This window comes from Mastomys coucha, unplaced genomic scaffold, assembly GCF_008632895.1.
Source record: "Mastomys coucha isolate ucsf_1 unplaced genomic scaffold, UCSF_Mcou_1 pScaffold2, whole genome shotgun sequence".
Lineage (NCBI taxonomy): Eukaryota > Metazoa > Chordata > Mammalia > Rodentia > Muridae > Mastomys > Mastomys coucha.
Window position 1 is genome coordinate 6,120,870 of NW_022196902.1, and position 19,917 is coordinate 6,140,786.

At 39.4% G+C, this 19,917-nt stretch overlaps 1 protein-coding gene across 4 annotated transcripts in view; it reads right to left on the reverse strand.

Annotated features, from left to right (window-relative positions):
- Positions 1-19,917, reverse strand: part of Aig1 (androgen induced 1) — a 235,147-nt gene that overhangs the window by 148,802 nt on the left and 66,428 nt on the right. For all 4 annotated transcript variants that reach the window (XM_031380452.1, XM_031380451.1, XM_031380453.1 and 1 more), the window contains exon 3: positions 16,512-16,613. In XM_031380452.1, the coding sequence (XP_031236312.1) occupies positions 16,512-16,613 (102 nt within the window). The remainder of the gene's footprint in view (positions 1-16,511; positions 16,614-19,917) is intronic.

Below are 19,917 nucleotides of genomic sequence, written 5' to 3' on the forward strand. Positions count from 1 at the left end.
AAGGAGAAGGAGAAGGAGAAGGAGAAGGAGGAGAAAAGGAGAAGGAGAAGGAGGAGAAGGAGAAGGAGAAGGAGAAGGAGAAGGAGAAGAAAGGCAGGCCATTATGGAGAAGCATGTTTGCAATCCTAATGCTAGATAAGAAGAGATAGGTGTATCTCTGGGTCTTGCCACCTAAACAGCCTAGCCTTCTTTGTGATCTTCAAGGCAGGTTTGAGACCTTGTCTCAAAAATCAAGGTGAACAGCTCCTAAAGAGTGACAGGAAAGTCCTCCACATACACATACTCATGTATATAGTTCCCACAAACACACACACATACACACACACACACACATTTACACATCAAAAATTCTTTAAAGTTGTGTATATAAAAACATCTCATGATTCTAAAATGTCTATAATAGTGAATATGGTTTAAAGGTGTCATATTATTGGGTTCCCTAGAATAACAATTAGCTCCCTTCTTCCATAATACCTAAAATATTTACTACAGAGACAATAAAATTACCACCACAAAGAGAAAGGAAATAGGATGGCTGAAGTTATCCTCAGCTAACCAAGCACAGACACCATCACATTAAATGTCACTCCTGTGGCCTTCTTATTTTGTTGTGTCTCTTGGCTTTTGTAATCTACGAAGTGTGCCACCATCTTGAGAATCACAAGTTCTGGTGGTCTCCGCCTCCCTTTCGTATGCTCCCCTGAAGATGCACAAACTTGTTCCCTCAAACATTTTAGGTGGAAAGCCAAACTCATGAGGTAACAGAAAAGCAGATGAAGCCTTTAGAGGAGGCCAGATCCATTCACGAAGGGGATTACCAGCCTTATATAAAAGGGTCATAGGAACCTTGTAGCCTTTTAGTCATGTGAGAGCATGATGTAATTACTGTCTGTAACCCAGAAGGTTGCCCTTATTGTGCCCAAGTGGCCCCCCAACCTTGACTACCAGCATCCAAACTGTTGGGAATCAATCTAGCAAAAGATCGTTAGCAAGACTCAGTGGAAAATCACCTAGCTTGACCTCAAGATAATGACTGCAGTTTTGTAAATGCATTTTGCTTGCTTGTGGCTTGTTTGCTGCTGGCTGCCTGTTTTGGCTATACCCTTGTTTTCATGCTTTGATTAAACACACTGTTATCTGCTTGCCTGACTGATTGCTTTGGTTAAAGGTAAGCTCTTGCCTGCTTGCCTTCTTGCTTGCTTGTTTACATGCTTTAGGTTTTTTTCTGTTTTGTTTTGTTTTGTTTTTCAGACACAGTTTCATGTAGCTGATGCTGGTGACAGCATTTACTGAACTCGCAATTTTTATGAACTTGCTATGAAGGTAAGAGAGACCTTAAGTTCTTGATCATCCAGCCTCTACTTTCCAAGTGCTCGGGGTCCAGCACACTTCAGCAGCACTGCTGACTTTAAGGTGTCACTGCATTAAGTGAACGGTTGTGTAAACAACCACGGTGCATCATTTTGATGTTGAGCTCAGCTACATGCCTGACCGACAGAACTCTAATAGTGATGCAACAGAAGGCTTGAGCTCATCAAGAAAGATGTGTTTGTTTTAGTGATTCCAATTAAAACTTACAGAAATACCCCATGACTTACTGAGAACTCCCCAATGAAGTATCGAAGAATGTTTAAGAGAGCTTGTTTCAAGTATGCTTCCTCTGTTATACTGAGGTACACGTACCAGGACATGAAAGACTTTTCTAATTGCAAAAGTACAAATGACCTTAGTCTTCTCAGAGTTCTAAAAAAGTTGATGGCCTTTGTGATTTTTTTTTATAAAGGAAATGCATAATCTTATTTTGTATAAAAGTGAGAGATGCCATGAGAAGACCCACCTCACCCTAGGGTATCTCTACCCTCCCATCATGCCTAAGCCAGACTTCAGATAACCTTGGCTTCACTGCAGGTGCACAAACAAGATCCCAGGAAGGCAGAGTGGGGGCAGAGGAGGAATCTGCAGTCTGATGAGCTGGGACTTCTAAACAAGATTCAAGCCAGACCGCTTTTAACCCAGATCCTTGGGGTCAGCCTACTGGCCAGGATGAGAGATGCAGTCAAGTAGCTCCACGTTCTACACAGACAGCACTTGGTAATGTTGAAAATGATGGGCTAGTAATTGCTGTCCCCAACAACTTACATGTTTCAATAGCAACACAGCTTACACAGCAGGTAAACACACTGAGAGGGGAAATACTCCCTTCCTGGAGCCCAAATCTGATGGATCAAAATCCCACCCACAAGCAGCTTACAACGGAAGGGAGAGATATCTCTTCCCACTTGCTGTATCCGACTAATTGCATCTTCACCTCTTTTTTAGCTTCACATCCATTCTAAGTTCCCATTTTCCCATTAGGAAACAATAGTGAGATATCAATTTTCTTCATTAACTAATTTTTTTCAACATTTTACAGTGTGTGCTTTTTTAAAAGCCAAGAGAGAATATCACTCTACAGAGAGGTTAAGATCTGGTAATCCAATACCCAATTCAGAGCTCTACTCCTGACACCACCACACACATTCCTTTAGTCCCTGGAGAAATGGTACTTCTTGAAGTCCCACTGATTTGGCAAAACTCCGTTTCAAGGTCATTTGCCACCTCTCTTCTTGTGCAGAGCTGCGTGGAGGGTACAGCAAAGGCATGGCATCGGGGCAACACTTTAGCCTCACAGGGACGAGCTTCTGGTGCGAGGCAAGAAGCCCGCGTCAAAGTCAGGTGAGTGCTCGAAACGTACAGCAAGAACAAATCAGAGATTTGAGGTGTTACAGAGAAGGTGGCTGCAGCATTGGTAATCACCCACTCGACTTGCAGAAGGTTGCTTTCGGTATTTTAGACAAACAGCACAGGTCTAGCCCAGTGTGAAAAACATTTTTTCAAATGTGGTAAGTGAATCTGTGCATATGTCTTCAATTGAATGTGGTGCTGAGTGCCAAGCATCCACCAAACTGATGGCAGTGTGGGGCTGTGGAAAAGCCGACCATGGTGGAATCTGGTTGCTATAGCTGCAAATCAAACAAATAAATGAGACACCGTGGAATGTAGCAAAATAGCTGTGGTCTGAGTAGTCCACATTTGCCATATGTGTGAAGATTAGCAGTCAGATTCGAATCTAAGCAGCACTCTTTCCAATAGGTGCAACTGAGGAGAAAGGCTACAATGTGCTCAAGCTAGATATGAATTCTGGGTCCAAGGACATATGTCTTACATCGTAGACACACTTTTTCTTCCTAGAAATTTTGTTATCTGCTCAGGTAAGAAGTATGTACAAAAGCAGAGTTTCTACAAGTATAAAATTTCTGTCAGCATTTTTCTTGGAATTTCAGTGTTGGACATTAAGTCACTGTTGATTATATAAGTAAGAATCATTTGCTACAGAGGCTTTATATTTTATTTTATAGAAGTGTATTTACTAGACCTACTATGTATCAGGCCCTGTGACTGCATGTTCACAATATAACTCGTGAGTGTCCACAATAAGTTGTAAGTTCCTCATAACAGAACTAAGTTGAGACACTCAAGACTTTGATAGTGAACCCTATTGTAAACAACCTCACAAATCATTCATACAAATTTATGTCACTTATACTTTTCTTGAATACTAAAACCAGGGAAAATCTAGGGTCACTTGACCCATTCCCCTTTTTCTAGGCCAAAAATATGGGTAGATATGAGAACTGTGTCTTGGAGAAATGTAGGCATCTTTTGGGGTTCAGTTTGTGGTGAGTTAAAGCAAGGATATGAGTCACATTGTTGAGTGTGAAATGTGGGCAACAGAGTTGTAGCAGATAGAGAAAGAGGCCCCGTAAACACCAGTAACTGGATACATATGACAAACACATTATTATAAGGCCAAGCGCATTAACATAATTCATAAGGGTGAGAGGGACTACAATTAATGGGAAACAATTCCACCAATCAAAGCTAATCCTTGTACTTATGTTAATGTAAATCTTAATTAGTGCACTTTGTACAAACTCATCCCTAGCTACAGATCTAAAGGTGGTAAGAACAATAGAAAATTATTGTTCTTGCTTAGATGAAAAGAAAAATCTGTTTTCCTTTTATTTATCAAAAGAAGAATGGATGTTTATCAATGTCCTAAAATCACACACTAAATGATTGACCATGTTCGAAAGAAAGATGTTTGATGAAATAGAACACTAATTTATGCTTGGAGGTAGGTCCTTACTAGATGTCACAAGATTCTTGAAATGAGCTCCCAAGAAGCAAAGGTAGCAAGGAAGCAGGGTGCTCCGTGGGTCACTCGTAATCTGAACCCCTAAGAGATGCACAGGCTCTGACAGGTTGTCACACTGCTCACTCAGAGGCTGGTACACGTATTTCTGATGTTTGAAGAGAAAAGACTGGTGCTGGGGATCGTCAGTCAATGGGTCCGACGAGGACACTCAAGGGTTTCAAGTGGATTGCTAAGAGGCTGGGTTATGCAACGTGAAAATGAAATGGCACTGGTACCTTGTTTCAATCTGGACAAGGCATTGTAATGCTTATGTCAAGAGTCTTCTGTCTCAAGTTTGTGTAAATAATTCCACCATTTACTCTCTGATTTGTCAATAAATGCTGACCATCCAATGGCTCGGTAGAATAGAGAATAGGGTAGGACTTCTGCCAGCCAGAGAAGGAAAAAGAGAGGAAAAGTCAGATGAGGAGGAGGAAGAGGAAAAAGGAGAGAAGGAGGAGGAAGGAGCTCATAGAGTTCAGATGGAGCATGGATGGCCATATTGCGAGAATTATGGTGTTGGCTGGGAGGTGGCCAGATTACCTTAAGGTGTTAAGATAGATCATTTGACTGCCCAGATATTGAGGTGAAGCTTGGAGATAAATCTTGTTCTCTCTGTGTCATTATAGAGAACTGACTAGAATAAAGAAATACAGCTGACATATTATTTACTAAATGCATTTATATTTACAATAAAATGTGTACATCTCTATCAAAGGTGTATTTCTTCAAGCAAGATAACCATGAAATTAATATTTTCTGCTCAAACTGTTAGTCAGTTTGCTCTTGCTGATTTTTTATGCAGCCTTCTCTCCTAAAGCAACTTCAATTCAATGGCACAACCATAGGAACCAAAATTCAAAGGAAAAAATAAAAAACAAAGAATACCCACATTATTTTGTTAAATTCCAATATATTCAACTTAGTAATCCCAAATTCTCTGTGCTGTAGCTTTTCCATAGTCTACCCTACATTCACACTGAGTATGACAATAGAGAATCCACTAGAAATACAATTAAGCATTCTACATTGAGACCAAAAACCAAAACATTAGCAATGATATTAAATCTTAGCCTACCTACATCAGATTTTTAAAAAGGCATAAAAGTTTTAATGTAGATCATACATAACCTCAAATGTTAGTGGAAACATGGATAATACTAGTGAGCAAGGACAGTGGTTTGCTGAGGACTGGGCAAATGCCATACAAAACTGAAAAATGGGTACAGGCAAGATGTAGCAGGATAAGAAGATGGGGCATGATGAAGAAAGGCCTCAAAGGTATTTTTTGACTAGATTCTTATGAAAGGATCTGTGGGGAGCAGGGACTGCTGTCCCTTTAGGCCTCGACACCACTCTAAGAAGTAACCAAGTAAATGGAAATCAAGCAATGCATCAGTAAAGCCCTGTGGCACATGAGAAACCCATTCAACCTCGGAGACCAAGATTCCATTAGAGTTGGTATCTGAGCAAGGGATGAACGTACTAGAAGCCACTGAAACTTTCATTCTCTGAGAAGGCAATCTAGGCTGCTAAAAGGATTAGCTGAGGTTAAACAGAGAAGATTTGGAAATGAAAAAAGATCCAGGAGGCAGAGAGAAGGTCAGTTGCCACAGCTCAATTCAAAAACAGAAACCTTGAACTAAAGTGGGTCAGGTGGAAATAAGAAGACACTAGGGCAAGTTTGGGAGATCTGACTAATAGGATTTACCTTGGAGATGTGGTACAAGAGAGCTCATGGACACATCTGTCTATGCTGAAATGGCAGCACATGGTGAGTGACAAGATTTACAGGAAGAGAGTTAATGTAATGAGTTGCTTTTAATATTTACTCCATATGTCAAAACCAGAGTATGATCTCCCATACTGGAACCCGGAGGCATAGAGTTGAAATGCTGCCTGCACATACTGTGAGGTTGAGGTCATCAGAGATCGTGAGATTAGCTCAAAGAGTTTACGAGAGGAACTCAGAGGACTGGTGTTCAGATCTGACAGAACAGGCAAATACAATTGACTGACCTGACATAGAGAAAAGCCTTTGCTCCTTGTGATGGCCTTTCCCATGGGTGATCACCTATTCCCTGCTGGATCTCCATCCTTGGATCTGTCCAATCAGAGACCCCTGCAACAAGTCAGTCAAATATTGTCCTGGAACTTTATTATCACATGCTTTACACACTGGAAGATCACAAGTGTAAGATTCTGGGACTGTGTGATTCTGTGACACAAATGTGCATTTTTTTCTCTTTACTTTCTTTGGCAAATATACTGATGGTAACTCAGGTTGGCACCTCAGTTTAAAGGGAAGTGGAAAGGATATGGGTTTGGAATTCTGCCAAGAAGTAGGGGTGTGACTCATGAACAATGTGTCTGTGGCATGAAGATGGAGGCCAGAGCACAAGACAACACCTTCCTGCTTGCCGCCACCCTCCACAAAGTATGAAGACCTAGCAACAAACAAATGGAAATCAAATGAATTCAATTTACTCTGAACTATCTCAGGATTTAAGGATTAGGGTAAAAGGCCCTTAAGTAAACCACACTTTGGGTTTTGATGACCCCAAGAACTCTGAATAGAACTTAGAGGACTGTTGAGCCAATGCATATTTTAAATGAAGGTAGAAAATAATTTTTAAAAAAAGAGAACAAGAAGTTCAAAGGGTAAAATTTAATTCTGCAAAACCAAACAAGAGAATTAGACTTGGGAGAACATATAGTCATGGAGAAAAGTTGGTAGTAGAGGAAACAATTCCTGTAAATACTTTCACACAGAATACTTGCGGCCCTGTCAGAAAGTAAGTTTCTTATCTCCAGTCATATTTCTCATTTTTATTTCTCAAAAATCTCAGATGTCTCCTACTTACCTTAGAATGAATGCAAAAAATAATTGAGAAAGGCAAGTTTGAACCTCTGCAGTGTTTATAATGGCCTTATTTCCACTAGCAACTCCCTTCATGAAATGTCTAATACCAGGATGGCACAGACTCTACAGAGCATGAATTGTGCAATCTGTGAATCCCCAGGCTCAAAACATTCCCTAAGTCATGTTATCTACCAAAATAATGTCAGACCTTGAGTTCTTGCAAAAAACCAACCATAATGCAAGTAGCACTTACTGCCTTCTCTTCTGGGAAAACCAAATGGAGAAAAACCTTTCATAACTCCCAAATGTCAAATAATATTGAACAGGATAACTACTTGCCTAAATTATGGGTCTTAGGGGTATCAGTTAAATATAACAAGACATGACAAATCAAGTATGAGAAAAAATAGAGTTTATTTTTTTCCTCATAAATTACATGGGGAACGAACATTCTTGCTGTGATTAGTAGAATATAAAGATTCTGCCTGCTCTAAGATCTGCTGTAATAATGGTGATGATGATAATAATACCCTAGCCTTCCACACTGTTTTGTCTTCTCCCCTAGGTCTTCTACAGAAGAGCATGTCTCGTCATTGGTTCTTCTTGTCGGAACATCACTGAAAGCCTGCAATCTTCCTAGATCTGAAGTATTTATTTATCTATTTTTCATGACTCCTGAAAAGTCTAATGGCTGAAAAGAAAGTTTCTGAGCTCAGTGTTCACAACCCACAGACAGGTCAGAAAAACTTGTGCTTCTCTTGTTGGAATGAAAACAGCCCTGAATACTCTGTCTTCACATCATTCTTTTCTAATTTGTCTCAACTTTAAACACCACTTGCATCCTTTCAAACAGTTCCTCCTCTGTCTCACTGGGTAACCCCCACAAGGCCAACATCCTGTTATGCAGAAAGAAGGCTTGTAACCCAAGTTTTCTGAGTTGAACTAGCATTGGGGTTCCATTTGTTGCAGGCCTTGCAGAAATCTCACCTACATCTGTCCATGATCAGTCTCGGTAGTTTAGGTATTATATTGGTTTGCAAAAGAACGGTCCCTATAGGTTCATGTGCGTGAACACTTGCTCATCACATAATAGCACTATTTGAAAAGATTAAAAGGACAAGCAAATAAGGCCTTACTCAGGGAAATATGTCACTATAGGTTGGCTTTGAGGTTTCAATAGCCCATGCCAAGCCCAGTGTCTCTCTCTACCTACAGACCATGATGCAGCTCTCAGGTACTGCTCCAGTGACTGCCTCCATGCTCCCATGCATTCCACCGTGATGATAATGGACTAGACCTCTAAAACTATAAGCAAGACTCCAATTAAATACTTTCATAAAAGTTGCCTTTGTCATGGTCTCTTCACAGCCAATAGAACAACTAAAATGGAATCAATCTTTTGGCTTGTGTGGCCTTATTCATTCTTGTGTGGTCATCAGTAGTAAAAACACATAAAAGGAATCAAGCCAGTAAGGTACATCCCTCCATGCCCTCTGCACCAGCTCCTGCTTCCTAAACTGCTTGAGTTCCAGTCCTGACTTCCTCTAGTGATCAACAGCAGTGTGGAAGTAAGCTGAATAAACCCTTTCCTCCCCAACTTGCTTCTTGGTCATGATGATTGTGCATGAATAGAAACCCTGATTAAGACAAATTGGTACCAGGAGTGGGGTGTTCCTGTGACCACCTGATTATGTTTTGGGGAGGGCTGTGGAAGGACTTTGGAACTTTGGGCTACAAGATCCATTCATTGTTTAGAGCTCTGTGAGATGTTGTGTAGGATCTTGGAAGATAATGTTAAGAACAGTGCAGAAGATGGAGGCCTGGCTTGTGAAATTTCAGAGGGAAGATTAAAGACTCTTATCAGGGCTGTTGTTATTTTGATTGTGAAGATTCGATGGTTTTTGTTAGCTGGGGCTAAAGAATCAGCTGTGATTGACAAGATATCAGAACTACTAAATTGAAAACTTTGCATTACTGGGACTATTGATGCTGGTTAGCTGGAGCTAAGAAATTAGCAGTGATTAAGAAGAGATCAGCCTCACTGAGATGACATCTTCTGGGAAGTGTTTTCTGAGAGCACAAAGAGGCTGTGTTCCAGAGATAGCCAAGGTTATGCCTTGTGCTGCCGGAGGACTTGCTAATGTGTAAAAGTCACCCAGGTGGTACTGGTTTTGAAGGCATGAGGGAGTCATGAAGAACAGCTGAGGCTCGGGACAGTGAGAGGCCATGGAAGGCTATTGGTGAAGGGGCAGCCTCAGTTTATAATTGATGGTCCAGGACTGAAGGGGTAACGCAAAGGAGTTGAGGCGTAGCACCATGAAGAGAGTCTATGAGAGGCTATTGGTGAAGCCTAGTTATAGGGGAAGACAGCAGTGTTTTGGAAATGCCAGTACCATGCAATGACCACCAAGAACAGCAGCAGAAATAGAGTACAGGCATCTGGAGCCTAGAAGGCAAGGTGTGTGCTACAAAGGGCAGAGCTGGAGAAGTCACCCAAGCCGTTAGAGGAATCCAGAAGATCGTGAGTGGATCCCAGACATTGGATGGTTGGAGTTTGATTTTTGCTTTTGATTGTGACTGTGCCCTGATATTTTTCCCTCTTGAAGGAAGAAAGTATTTTAGTGAAGCTCACAGTTAAGAGACTTTGAATTTTAACTTTTTTTATTGACTATTTTCTTTATTAACAAAACAGACATAAAAGTAAATTTACCATTATTTGGAGACTCCATAGTAAGTACATTAAATATTCTTCCACGTCAACACTTGGTAAATGTCATCTCAGTGTCACATATGGATAGAGTTGTTGGGAACACAAATACAAATCAAGATGCAAGGATAGGACAAATTTGTATTGCAAATTAAACATTGGCTGAAATAAAATATGCTGTTCTATAGTTTAAAATATATAAAACTTGATTATAATAAATTAAATTTGGGAGGTAGGCTTTGAGGAGCTCAGGGGCAACCTCTTATTTATACAATGATGCTGAATTAGTGTTATCACTCACATATTGACCCACTTCCCCTACAGTGATTCAAATAAAGTCTAGGGTTAGTTTTTGTAAGCAACAGGAAGAAATACAACACCCCCTTTACTAATAATTGTGCCTAACTTCTGGCATCACTAACATAAACAAAAATAAATGCTCTGCAAGTTTCAGATCCTGGGAGTTTGGGGTCAGTCATCTAACTGACTTTTTGCCCAGAAGTCCCATATTGTAAATTCCAGCATTAGTGATATTGTTCGGGACAGGGCTATAACTTATTTACAAGCTCTTTTGTACTTCTGTGGTGCCTGCACTCTAGATACCTACAAACTATTGGATACTCTTCACTGAATATGTACAAGAAAAAGGTTCATTCTTTCTTGGGATGCTTTTAATTATATATATTAAATACATAGTGGTAATCTATTACCACCTTTGAATTAGTATTTCACTGGTGTTTTGACATTCCTCACAATAGGTAGAGAATGACTGTCACCCATGTCATGTCCTTTTCCTGTTACCAAGCGCTCTTCTTGCCCTGACTTAACCATGACAATGGCATTCTAAACTGCAATGAAATGCACTTACAACTATTGTTGGTCTACTCTACACTTACTACTAATACAAGCATTGAACCAAAGAGACGTTCTCTCAGTCTCTGGGAGAGGATTGCCCATGTGAACCCTCTTATATGGTTTGCCAGGATTGGTGAATAGAGGAGATCTTTATATTTACTATGCCTTTCCAATTGAGATTCCATAGGTGTGTTGGAAAGATCCTTGATGACTACAAGGAGCTTAACCCTTTCCATTGATAAGACAGGCAGATAGGCCAGGAGAACAAATGTATTATAGAAACACTCAAAAGTTATTAGTTAAGCAAGCAAACTATGACATTTGCTAAACTTCTACACTGTTAGATGTATTTCCTTAAAAAAAAAAAAACTTAGATGATCTGTGATTGATGGAGAAATGTTCATCATAAGGTTGGGTATTTGCACATGTGGTCAGCCCTTGGTGGTGCAGTTGGGGAAGGTTTTTTAACCTTTGGGAGGTGGAACACTGCTGGAAGTACGGAAGTATATCGTTGGGGGCAAGCTTTGACTGTTTTAGTCTTGTCTCACTATTTGTCTCTGCTTCTTGCTTGTGTTTGGAAATGTGAGCTCTCAGCTTCCTGCTCATGCCTGTCATTATTACTCTTCTTGATATGATGGACTCTTAACCTTCAGGAACTGTAGCCCAAATAAACTTTTTCTCCCTTAAATAGTTTTGGTCATTTTATTACAGCAACAGAAAAGTAACTAACAAATTAGTATTGTAATAATAGCATCTATATTTTAAACTGAAAATGAATATTAAAATATTTAACTTTAAATTTTGAAAACTGAATATATTTAATTTTTGAAATTGCATACCTCTTACAGTACATTTTTATAAAAGTTAAAATTTTGTGATTCCAGAAATTAGTGTTCAGATTTTGATTATCAAACTAAATAATAAACAAAATATTGATTATCTATCTCTCTATATAAACATATACATACATGCATACATACATACATACATACATAGAGAGAGAGTAGGGTGGAAGAGAGACAGAACAAATTCTTTGGTCATTAACTTGGGACCGTGATTTAGAAAATGCAAACAAATGTTCATTTATCTCTGCTGAGAAACAAATTTCACTGTGGAAGAATCTACTAAACCTACATTACCTCAGAGGATTTGACAGTTTAGTTAATGTATCCTTCCTCTTTCCTAAATATTTGTGTCGTTCAATTCCTCCTTGCATTTCTAAATAGCCCCACCTCCAAAAGAAAGATCATTAAGTTATCCAAATGAGTTAAGAAAAAAAGCTGAGCCAAGTCTAAGTTCCAATGGCTAAACATATGCTTTAGCCATTTATATGAAATATTAAAACTTCAGAGTAAGGATCTACAAATGAAATGTATGAAATGATTGATTCTCTGGTCTGAAGGTAAAACTGCACAGTTTAGGGATGTAAATAATAAACCAGACAGGAAAAGAGTGAAGGTCAATAGCGATATTGTAACTATGCTCTCAGGTAAGACCTCCTAACATTAGCAGCCCTGCATAGTATTCCCATAGTGGGCAGTAAGCAATAGCTTCAGGGGACCCCCTTTCCTAATTCACTCAGTTAGTTTTCCTAATAAAAAGAGTCATCAGCTCCTGTTACTCTTTCTCATACTTGAAGATCCTGGAACTAAAGTTGTTGCATGTTTGAGTAAGAATATGCCTGATGGTGACCAAAGCCTACTCCTACCGAGCATGTGATGATGTGTTTTGGTTTTATTTGTATAGTGGCAAAGGCATCTTGATTTATATTCTTGCTTTGAGGAGTGACAAGTACCATGAGATTTTTTTTTTCTAAAATCCCTAGTTAATTGTCAACTGGTTTTTCTTCAATAGCTGGATTATGCTATATAGTTTGAAACAAAACTTCAAAAACTTTCAAAATATTTCTTTTGCATTTTTGACCTATACTTGTAAAATCTATAAAAATAACATTTTAAAAGAATTGGTTAATATTTTTCATATTCATATATAGTCCAAGCCATTAATAAGTGTACATATTGGAAACCAAATAGGCATGAGCTCAGATCTCATTGCTATCACCATAGCTATGTGATATGAAGGAGAATATTTAAAATTTTGTGTATATAATTTTTGAGTTTTGATTTCTTCATTTACAAATGACATAACAATTTTTTGTTCATAGTAACAATTGTGAAAAGATTAAAGATGCAATCACAATATGCCTAGCACATAATACTCTGAAGAAACAGAATCAATTAGATTTAGGTAGGAGACAATTGTGAAAACTGACAGTACTTAATTAATTCCTCAATATATCAAGCATGTGTTAATCATGGCATATGCAATGTATGCTAAGGATTCAAAAGCTGATGGTTTGTAAAGGACCCTAAAACATTTTATGGGAGCAAACACACACATAGTAGAAATAGGGTAGTATGTGTAAACATGAAAAACAGAGCAGCTAAATCTGCTCGGGGATTTTGAAACAGCTTCATAAGAAGACAATAAATAATTACCCTCTCTGGATGTACAAGAGTGTAGTGGTTTGAATAAGAATGGCCCTCATAGGCTCATATATTTGAATGTTTAGTCATCAGGAAGTGGAACTGTTTGAAAGGATTGGAAGGATTAGGCGGTATGGCCCTGTTGGTGTAGATGTGGCCTTTTTGGATGAAGTGTGTCACTGGGAATGAAAGTCCATGCCAGATCCAATCTCCATTCCTTCCTTCTTCCTACCTGCTAATCAGGCCACAGAATGGCAGCTACTTCTCCAGCATCAATGCTGTCTGTGTGCCTCAATGCTCACTGCCATGATGATAATGGAATAAGCCTCTCAAACTATAAACTATTACCCACTTAAAAGCTTTTCTCTTATAAGGGTTGCCTTCGCAAGTGAATGGAACTAAGAAAATAATTTTCCTGAGTGAGATAACCCAGACACAAAAAGGATAAAAATGGTATGGATTTACTTGTTATGTGCATATTAGCTGTTATGTAAATGATAACCGAGCTACCCAGAGAGGTTAAGTATAGAGGAAGGAGCTGGGAAGACACGTGGATCTCACTGTGAGGGGAAATAGAATAGATTTTATGAGCGGACTAGGAGGATGGAAGGATCATATGGGGAGAGGGAAGGAGGAACTGTGAAAAGAGACAGCTAGAATTGAGGGACATTTGAAGGGTGTTATGGAACTCTAGGGCAGTGGAATCTTCCTAAAGTTATATGTTATTGAAGGGTGTTATGGAACTCTAGGGCAGTGGAATCTTCCTAAAATATTTGAAAGCTATTAAAGAAATAGCCAAATAATGAGGAAACAGAGTCTCAACTGGTTATATCCAGTCATCAAACTATGCTTCTAGTAATAGGACTAAGTTATTTACAACTGAATTGCTGGCCAAAGTGGTCCCATGGAAATCCCCAAACCGTGAAGCCTGTTGCTAAGACAATGAGTTGCTCTCCACACAAGAACAAATCCTCATTGCTGAAGACAACACCCACACAATTCATTAAACATGGAGAGGTTGAGCTGGTACCTACATTGAACCATGTTCAATGAACCATGTTCATCCCTGTGTTCTAGTATCTTTGACACGGGAAGGTACTCTGTAGGCTACCAAAAGGGAAACATAAGAATTAACCCAACCACAAACCCTCTGATTTACAATGGTGTCCTGCCTGCAAAATAGGTGTGGCAATAGTGGTACAAAGCTTGTGGGAATAATTTGATTTGACTTAAGGCCCACTCTACAAGATCAAACTCATACCCAACACTGACGGGATAGTCAAAAACCAGAGACTAGACACCCAGGAGGCATAGCATAAAATGCTACTGGTCTTTAAAAGAAAAAGAAACAAAGTAGTGATAAAGTGACTCCTAATAATATTCTGGTATTCTCATAGATCAGTGACTTATTCAGCCATCATTAGAGAGGCTTCCTCCTGTGACAGACAGGAACAAATACAGACACGCACAGGCAGACATTATTCACAGAGTGAGAGAGCTTGGAAAACTCAGTTCTAAATGAGATGTGTCCAACAAGTCCCTCCCCTTAGAGCTCAGGAAACTCTAGAAGTGGTGGCAGAAGAAAGTAAGAGCCAGAGGAGATAGAGAACACCAGGACAACAAGTCCCTAATCAACTTAACAAAGCCAAATGAATTCAGAGCCTTGCTAGGTCAGAGCCTTCCTGGATTTGCACCAGGTTTCTTGCCTCTATAAGCTTTCAGTTTAGTATTTTTATGGGACTTCTGAGTGTGTGAACAAATGTGTCTCTGATTCTTGTGCCTTCTCTGGGGCTTTATTTTTCTTTCTGTTGGTTTGCCTTGTCCACTTCGATGTGACACTTTCTGTTTTATCTTATTATATTTTATTTTGATATATTTTGTTATTATTATCCCTTAGAAGCCCATTCTTCTCTAATGAGAGACAAAAAGGGAGTGGATCCATGTGGGAGGGGAGGTGGGAAGGAACTGGAGGAATAGAAGGAAAAGAAACTGTTTTATTATTGTATGAGAAAGTAATTGATTTTCAATAAAGGGGGAGGGATTGCCTTGCTCATGATCATAGTTATGGTCACAAGTATTGAAACACGGAATCTGTAGAGAAACAGGAGGGTGTTTGAGTCAAGAAATGTTAAAGACTAACAAGACCCAGCTTTTATGTTGGAAACTAGATCAACAGATTAAGTCTTCAACAGCTCTAACTGATCTCATAGAAAATTCAAATTGCCTGAGATATACAACTTTTGATGGGTTTCCTTTAAGAATGAATAGACTAAAGCCCCTCTGTACAGTCATATTAATTAGTGCATTGTGCTTTGTTTAAAATGTCCCACAACTGGGGACAAAAGAAAAATAACAGAGGGAACTGTTATTTTGCACCCAAGACTCATGATTTTTAGCTCTTGCTTTCCCTATAATTTCTGTGACAGGTTGCCCTTTTCAATGGAAACATCCTGGGATTACTCTAAAAATTGCTTTTCATTAATAACAAAACCGTGCTCCATTCTAGAAGCTGAAAAACAAGATAACAACTTCTCTTTAGGAAATACTACCCTCAAGTCTTGTAGAATGGTAAACAAACCATCTAAAGTATTCGATTGAAACAAATGAGATCAATGTGACATAGCCCAAGTGCCAGAGAGAAACCGGCAGAAAAGAGCAAAACCATGGGAGGCAAACCTCGGCAAGAGTGGACCTTGACAAGGCAGATGTCCACGGCTCCTGACATCTCCAGTGGCTGATGGAGAGAGGACTCAGCACTTAGGACCACTTACTGATTACAGAGGCTATGGATTGGGTTCCTATCACCCCCATCAGGTGCTTCACAACCCCCTGTAACTGTAGTTCCTGGGATTATAGCCCTCTTCTGTCCTCCATGGGCATCTGCATACATGAGGTTCACATAAACAAAAAATAGACACCTCAAATGTCTGCCATAGATTGGAGGAAACAAGAGTCTTGCTGTGTTCTGGGAAAACTGCCCAATTGCAATGTTACTTCCAACATGGTTCCTCTAAAGCAAGGTGGGGTGAAACCAAGGGCCAATGGCTGGGTCCGTGGAAATGAATCCTTGAGGTATGAGATCAGGCTTCTGATGACACAGAAACTGTATTCACCCAGGAAGGAGCTAGTTGTATGATTTAACACCACTAGCTCCTCTTAAATATGGACTCTTCTACCCTATCATTTACACAATGGCTCAGTCCCACAAGAAGGAATCTTATTTACCCTTGCTATTCTCCTCTTGTTCTCTTCCAGGACTTGACACATGCTTAGGTCTCTGTGATGGGAAGTCTGAATTCAAGAATAGCTCTTTGGTAGACATTTTTTTTTATGACTAGAAGCTATTTATTTTAAGGCACTCACCATTCCATGGTTCAGCCACCCTGGGATAAAGTTGTCAAGCAATCTTGGGTATATCATCTCTCTGTCATAGGCGTAGATGGTCCAGAACACCGCAACAACAAACTGGAAGAGAAAGGAAATCTTTTGTTTCAAGTTTATCTTTTACAATGAATAACTGATTTGTTATTTGTTTTAAAAACCCAAGAGAGCTTGGAATTCATGCCAAGACAGCAGTAGTGCAGTGAACAACTAGAAAAATGGTTTTCCTTCCTGCTGTAATAGAAATCGCTGTGGGGTCAAACCCCTCTTTGGTTTCCAGCTATGTCTTTTTAGGCAGAGGATGGTGCCTGAAAAGGAGAGAAAGGAGACCTTCTGCCAGGAAGAACACCATCTCAGGGATAACTGTGCCAGTCTGATCCCTTTCAAGAGGGTTTAAAAGTTCACTTACGGATATTTGCATGGAGGTTCCATTCCTCACTACCAAGAGCATCCATTCAAAACACTGCAACTATGTCTGACCATCTTCCTTGGCCCTGCCATGCGGTTTAAATGCTGGGCACCTATGCATATTTGATATCCCGATATCAGCACTAAAGCCCACAGCTGATTGCATGGCCCCACGTCACCTTTCCAGGAACTGTACCAATTTCTATAGCCTTCACCAAGACATAACTACACATAAAAGCAGAGGGTGGGAAGGGGAAAAGGAAGACTGCTAATTCTCTTGGAGTAACTTTGAAGTTCATCTGAGTTCTAGAAGTTTCTTTAGGTGCAATAGCAACACAGTAATCCTGAGAGAGTAATAGCAGTATTTGATTGACTACTTCACTACTCTTCAAACCAGCAGTGAGAAATAAAGTTCAGAAAGAAATGAATGACCCACATCTTAGCCATTGGCACAGCTGCATAACGTGTAAACTTTTATTACACTACAAATAACTTTTTGTGAGTCAGAGAGAGAGAGAGAGAGAGAGAGAGAGAGAGAGAGAGAGAGAGAGGGAGGGAGGGAGGTGGAGAGGGAGAGGGAGAGGGAGAGGGAGTTTCTTTAGAGTGATTTTAAAAATTCCTACAGAATTAAAAGAATGTATCATGAGTATAAACAATTTTTCTTTCAGTTTTTATGATTTTATAATTACATGGTAGTCATGCTCCTGCATTATATTAATGCAAATAATAAGTATTTTAATGCAACTTTTAATCAGATATTAGACTATAGTTAGTAGACTAGTATTCAATAGGGTCCCAAAACTCTTTCCCAAATATGTCTGCTTTGAAATCTGGACAGAATTCTCCCTTAAAATCTAAGGGGTTGCAAATATTCACTTTTTTTTTTTTTTTGGCTTTTCCAGACAGGGTTTCTCTGTGTAGCCCTGGCTGTTCTGGAACTCACTCTGTAGAACAGGCTGGCCTCGAACTCAGAAATCTGCCTGCCTTTGCCTCCCAAGTGCTAGGATTAATGGTGTGTGCCACCACTGCCCGGCAATATTCACTATTTTATAAAATGTAAAAATTAATCATTACAGCAGGCAACTGTAAGATTCTGTATGTGTTTTTAGTGCCAAATTGGACCAACCAGCTATTCACCTTGCTTTTGGATGAACAATTTTTCAAAATCCTCCTACAAATGTACAAGAGTAAAACAAAAGAAAAAATCAATTATTAGCTGAAGTTTAACTATGTTAACTTTTCAAGTACATGAATAATTTTTGTTATCCATGATTTTGAATTATTCATCACCTTAGACATCAAATGGACTGGATATCCATAATAACCAATTCACAAAGTAAATAGCTGGTAGTTATTTTAAAATTTTACTACTTCTCAACATTATCTCCTTAAAGTAGAAGAGATACACACTGTTTCCTTTTTCCATGCCACAATTGGAAAAAAACAAGATTTTCATTTTTGTTTAGTAGCATTTGCTTGTATGTAAGATTTCATATATGAATGGAATCTTACAATATACAGCAATTTTGGTCTCAGTATTTTCGCTAATAATGTAAGAGAAGCCACAAAGCAATTAATTTATCTCTTCATTATGAATAAAGGATGCTAAGGAAAATTGAAAACTACTATGCTTTTATGAATACATATAAATTTATATGTGTGCATATTTAGTTCTGTAACAACAGTAAAAAGTAGGTCAATTTTCCCCTGAATGATCTTCAAATTAGCTGTTCAGATAGTTTGGTAAAATATGGACCAAATTTCAAGAACAAGATGATGCTGGGAGCAGGAAAGGATGCTGGGAAAGGAATCTTATCCTAGCAGTGGATGTGAGGGAAGCAAGACGACTAAGAACCCGTTTGTAATTGGGGTGGGGGTCTGAGGAGGCTGTTGGATGACTGGAAGTCAGAATACATGGAGAGAGGAAGACAGCACGAATGCAAATCAAAGTCCAGAAGACCACAGTAAGGACGAGGAGTACAGGTGAAGCCTTCCTTCCTGACTATGAGAGAAGGAGGACTACTGATGACAACTGGAAAGTGGGCTGAGCCCAGAATGACAATAACCAGAGGTACTCTTAGTGAAAACTGTGTGGGAAGTCATTGAGAATTTGTACAAGGAAGACAGAGAGTGGTGATGGCTCCCATGGGACGTCATGGCATGCTTTTGGTTTTTGTAGTAGAATTAACCAGGCTATTTCCCAGTGCTGTTGTGAGGCCTGTGATAGAGAATTTAGAAAGAGAATGTTGGGGGTTTCATATGGCTGTGGGTTATTCGGCTGAGACCTGTGATGAGGGAGCTATGAAAACGGGAGAGCATTCTCACATGACTAAGCAGCCTCTCTAAACTGCTACTTGGGAAGGGACACTTGCCAATAAATTACATGAGTTACCTCATATAAAACTCGTCAAAACCAGACTCTCAGTGAAAGATAGAACATCCTACTTTCACTTTGTTATTTCTGTATGTTTGACAATTGAGAGAGGAAAAATCCAAACATGGCTGATTTGATGGCTTGGTGCCGGGGTGCACTGTTAGGTCTGCAGCTACACCACCGCTAAACTCAGGTACACGCTTTACAGCCTGGATACTCAGTATGGTCCATGAATCAGCAGCATCCACACTTCAAATCCCTCAGGTAGGATGAGCTCTAGAAACTACCCTACAGTAAACCTCACCTTACATTTTAGGAAGACCTTAAGGATGTTCCTACTTTGAGGACTTTTCTACTACCATGTGCCTCCTACCTTTCCATGGAGTGATGATTTCTCAGGTCCAGTGGCTTCTCATTCAGAACCTGAGACCTTCCCCTTCGAGACTTTGATCTGGGAATACCCTGCCCAAATATATATATATATATATATATATATGTATATATATATATATATATATGGAATCTTACAATATCCAGTAATTTTGGTCTCAGTATTTTCGCTAATAATGTAAGAGAAGCCACAAAGCAATTAATTTATCTCTTCAT